General features: G+C 41.5%; 1 protein-coding gene across 1 annotated transcript; it reads right to left on the minus strand.

Moving 5' to 3' along the window:
* Positions 1 to 3,790: 3,790 nt before the first annotated feature.
* Positions 3,791 to 5,185, minus strand: LOC308639655 (DDB1- and CUL4-associated factor 12-like protein 2; the record flags this gene model as incomplete). Its single annotated transcript, XM_081277924.1, has 1 exon — positions 3,791 to 5,185. The coding sequence occupies one exon, from the start codon at positions 5,183 to 5,185 to the stop codon at positions 3,791 to 3,793; it is 1,395 nt and encodes a 464-aa protein (XP_081134050.1).
* Between the last annotated feature and the right edge of the window lie 250 nt (positions 5,186 to 5,435).

A 5,435-nucleotide genomic window follows, 5' to 3' on the forward strand; every position in this document is an offset into this window, starting at 1 on the left:
ACTGATTTTCTTAGGGCCTCACTAAATTGCTGAAGCTGGCTTTAAACTCAGGATCTTCCTACCTCAATCTCCTCAGCTGCTGAAATTACAGGCATGTGCCACTGTGCCTAGCCAAATTCAATATTTTTTAAAGGGCAAGTTACATCTACTTAGCTATGTAAAAATTGATCTCTTTTTAGTTTGTATAATTCAGCCAATTTGGATAATATTATGGTGGTTTTCTACAGAAAAGAGTAAACATTTTCTGTTGTATGCTACAAAGCAATTCAGAATTAAATATTCCTTGAAAATGTGAAACAATGTACTCCTGAGACAATCAAGCCTGCATGTCTTTTTATATGTTTCTGCATGTAATATTCTAGGATGAAAACACAGATTTAAGAATCATAATTTCAACATTTTCTAGGGTCAATGGTTCAATCCAGTTCATATCTTCATGGGAAATTTTATTTTCTAATTTTTTCTATTCAGATTTTACATTAAACTTCCTAATAAATAAAACTGAGATTACTACATTTTTTCATTTCTTACTATTTGTATTTGCATTTATTAAAATTACAATGCTGAGGAAAGGAGCATCCTCCCCTTAATACCTCCTTTGTTCTTTCACAACTTGGGAAATTTTTCAGAGACCTGTATATGAGGCATTGAGGTGGGAATCCAAACATAGGGTAGTAGCACCAGGTGATGAGGTGACGTTGCACCTCTATGAAACTGCCAGGGCTTTGGCATGGCTTCAAGGAATGCTGGTTCCAGCAGGGTGTTGGTAGTACAGAAAACATCTTAGACTATTAGGATAAGTGGTCCAGAAATATTACCCCTGAAGTTCTTTTTGAGCTATGTCTGACTCTTCACTTCTCCAAGAAAATATAAACAGCTGAGCAATGAGAAAGTCTAATTAGTGTACCAATTTGAGCAGTCCTAAGTGGTCATATGCAAGCATTTAAGGAAAATTTGGGGGGGGGAGAAAATCAAAACCATTGTAAGTATGATTGAAGAGTTATTTTGTCGCCCAGGGATTTTAAGATATTGACATTTGGTTATAACAAACCTGTTTTATTTTCTTTCTCTACCTTTTTGTCCCCAATGCTTTTTAGTATCCTTGCTACCTGCTCTGTTTTCCCCTAATAGTCTCCCAAATTACCTTCCTATTAGTGAGATATACAGCAAATTCTTCACTGAGTATATTCTCCTAATGTCACATAGGCAGCTTAAATTCAACATGTCCCAAATTGAAATGATCACCTTCCACCAGTGTCCTCTATGCCTGTTTTTTTTTCTATATTTATTGATTGTCACTATTTATATTTGAGACTGAGCCTGAATTTTCATTTAAATTCTTTCTTATTCTTTACTCTTCATATGAAACACCAAATACTATTTGTTTACTTCCCCCCATTTTTCTATTAACTTTCCTCCTCTGAACACGCACCTCCAATAATCCAGTTCAGATTTTCATCTCTTTGTCAGATTTTCTTCAATGACATCTGATGCATTTCATGTGACTTAAACCAGAGTGCAACAGGCCAAGAAACCTTAACAAGGTCCAGGTAAGTATCTAATAGAAAGTAGTCTTATGTGATGCATCTCCATATATTTGAGCCTAATCTCTAAGTGCTCTCTTTCTTCGATCCAGCAATATTTTAAATACTTGCCCTCACATCCTCATTTTCTTAATCTCTGTCTCAGAACCTATGTATTACTCATATCACAAATCTAATGATCTAGCCTCAGTGGTTTAAATGAAAGGATCCAAATCAGATGGATATTTGATTGGCAATCAACACAGAATTTAATGACATATTGTTGGCAAGGTTGTGGTCACTCAGGCCTGTATACATTATTTATGTGAAGATAAATTGGTAGTAAAATTTTGGAGTGTAATTTGGTAATGGCTGTTAGCTATAACATGAACTTAACTCCTTGACATAGTAATTCCATTTCTAGAAATTTATCCTGCAGGTAGACTTAACACAAGTGCACAAGATGTACTTTTAAAGTAACCACTGAAGAATATAGAAACAAAAATCACCAATAACATTGCTAATCAAAGGTATAGTGAATATATTCCAACCATATAGCAGAATTCTATAAAATAAATCATTAGGTACATCCATGGAGGAAGCAATTTCTAAAACTTTGTGATTAAAAAGGCATAGCTATGTACAGTTCATGTTGTAATTTGTATGCAAATTACATACAAACATAGTTAAGAGATATATATGGACTTTGTCTAAATAGTTACACACAAAAATATACTGGTGGTGACTTATGGCAAGAGACTAGGGATCCTGAGTTGTGACACTTGATTTTTATTGTGCATTTTTTATACATTATGATATTTTGATCATGTGCATATACCATTTTAAATTGATATTAAAAAAACACAAATAAAAACCAAAATTGTAAGACTTGATAGATGTACTTCAAAATATGAGAAACAGCTTCATATATAAAATGGTATACATTTATGCCTCCTACTTACATTGGAAGTAAAACATAAATATATCATATATATATATATGATATATTTATATGTACTTAAAAGTACACGTACTTTAGTGTAAATAAACATGCACCTAGCCATCCTAAATTATACCAACTGTATTAATTATTCAAAATATTATTTAATCTTTTAACTTATAAACATGTTTCTTTTTCAAAACCAAATGTACAAAATAATGTATGCAGAGCTGATGTTCAAGCTTCAGCTTTTCTCTTGGAAAATTTTGACTCTGGTAAATACATTCCTAGTAGGAAATTCAAAAAGTGTACATTTAACCATTCAAAAATTTAAGTCTCACACATAGTTACTAAGATGCTGAACACATTTTATTTGTTTTTTTTCTTGCAATACATCACATACTCATAACTGATTCAGACCAAAGAATTATCCATGTACTTAACACAAAAATGTAAACAACATCTACTCTGAGCACATCTTCCGGTCTTTCACTGTAAATGGCTACCTTGGTGGTGTTAACTGAATACTACAAAATGTTTATCTTTTAATATACCTGATTGTTCTGCCACACATAAGCCAGTTTTGAGTAGCTCTGAAAAACCATAGCATAAATGCCACCCAGGAAGGTAAACAGAAAGCAGCTTTAATGAAGTCTGAGGGTTTGGGGTGGTGATGCTCAACTTTTACTGAATAATCAAAATTTTTGACTAATACCAAACAGTATTGTAATATTCCTTAACTAAGATAATACATTTTTAAAAATCATTTTATGCACCAATGAAATACAATCAACAAATACTGAGTTAACAACATCCCAATAAAATATGCTCACAATGGTGGCAATCTAGAACTTCAACTGCATTTTCCAATTGGAGTAAGTCTATATCTTCAGCCCAGCCAAAAGACACATTTTTAACGCACATTTTCCCCAAATACTATACATCTGAAATGTGTAAAGGTCTGAATATGTTATGGAAATACTGGTAAAACTAATGTACCAAATGGTATTGAGAGTAATGACTACATTAGCCTAAAGAAAAATATGTAAATCACTCAACAAAAGAAAACAAAGTTTAGCCTTGTATGAGAAAGCAGAAAGTAATGCTTTAGGCAAGGTGCAGAAAAGTCTTAAAGCCAAAATTTGAGTGCCAAAACCACCAATTTTGTGCTCTTTCTTTCTCTCTGTCTAATGCACAAAGCACAGGTAAGTTAATTCAGGTCCACCTGGAAGACAAAGGGTAGAGTTACAAGGACAAATACAAAATTAAGAAAGTTAAACAGAGCTCAAATGTACATATGCCCATTTTCAGGACAAGGTGACCATTCTTAACTCCAGAGGCCTGCATAATGCCCATGGAGGCCTGAAGGGAGAGGTCCCCCAGCTACAAAAAGCTTCATCTCAGGCCAGTTGTAGCAGTGAGTGTAGAGGGCATTGGGGAACTCCTCCACACCACCAAAGTAATTCACCCAGAGTTCATCACGGTTGAGCCAGCCTCTGCCACAGGTGAGTTTGAGCTTCTTCCCTGTGGGTCCCAGAAAAGAGTCCGGGCTGGCTGAGGCCCTCTCTTCCAGGAACTTCTGGGCACGGATGTCATAGAAGAGTAGGGAGCCATGGCCTGTGCCCACAGTGACTATGTGCTGGTAGAAGCTCAAGGAGCGCACACCTGTACCGCCCTCTCTGGAGCACAAGGGCCGAATGTTCTGCTGGCGATGGCGGGGATCCAGGAAAGAGACGTGAGACTGGGAGCCCACCGCGTACAGGGACAATTCATCACAGTAGGTCAGGCACACGTTTTCTCGGCAGTAGGGCAGCCTGATAGACAGCAGCCTGGATAGGTGGCTTCGTGCTTTCCACAGGTGGAAATAGCCATCCAGGGACACTGCTCCCAGTTCCTGGTTCTTGCCGCTGAAGGCCAGGGCTCGCACTTTGCGGTTACTGGGGTTGCTGCTGGCCCTGGGGATGGACTCTATGTCCTTTGGATGAATGTGGGTGTACAAGGGAAGAGATGCATCGTTGTGCCAGGGACTGCTGCCAATAAACTTGTCAGGGTCCACGCGCCACAATGCCATGGTGCCATCACGGGAGCCACTCACGGCCACGGTGTCACTCATCCAGGCAATGGCAAAGATCCAATCCCTGTGCCCATGGCGGTCACCCAGGCAAACGGGGTCCAAGGTGGGCAGCTGGTAGACAGCCAGGCTGTTGGGATTTTCGCCCCCGGTGGCCAGAAGTGTCTTGGAGGGATTTAATTCAATGGCATGGATGCCGCAGGTTGGCTGATCCCTGGTCAGGGCAGGCATCCGGTCCCGCATCAGGGGGATGCGATTGATTTGGCCAGACTGCACGTCCACCACAAAGAGCGTGTTACACTTAGTGCCACACACCACCTGCGTGGCGTTCAGCCACTGAGAAGCGAAAACCTTGTTGAGGGTGCCCAGTGCCAGCAGGCGCTCAGTCAGCAGCTCGGGAAGCCTCTGCACCGCGTAGTCACGTAGCTTGCCCTCGAAGCCCGGGAGCCAGGCGCGACCCCACGCGCCCACCGTGCGGCCCTTTAGGTAGTGCACCAGCGATCGAAGTGTGGCTGGCCGCTTCTGCTTCTTGGGCAGCAGCGGCCCCTCTCCGTGCCCCGCCGACATTAAGCCCTGGGACGACGAGCTCCCCGCTCCAGCCTCGAGCGCGGACGCTTTCCTCTTCCTGCTACCTGTTTGCTGTGGGGCCATGGTGGCAGGCGGGCAGACAGCTGAGGTTGTGGCAGCGGCACGGCAAAGGCGGCGGCGCGTGGCACCAGTGTTGGCTGCAGCGGCGGCAACGGCGGGAATGGCAGCGTCTCCGCGTAAGCTGGAGCGCAGGGTCTCAAGTGCCAAGAGGCTGGGGCGACCGCTGGGCGGTGAGCCTACCGAGTCTGGGATGGGTTGTCGGCAAAGAAGGCGACAGCCAGGAGCCCAGCAAGGAATGCGCGGAGGGAGGGAG

This window comes from Spermophilus citellus, assembly GCF_964194105.1.
Source record: "Spermophilus citellus genome assembly, chromosome: X".
NCBI classification, from domain to species: domain Eukaryota; kingdom Metazoa; phylum Chordata; class Mammalia; order Rodentia; family Sciuridae; genus Spermophilus; species Spermophilus citellus.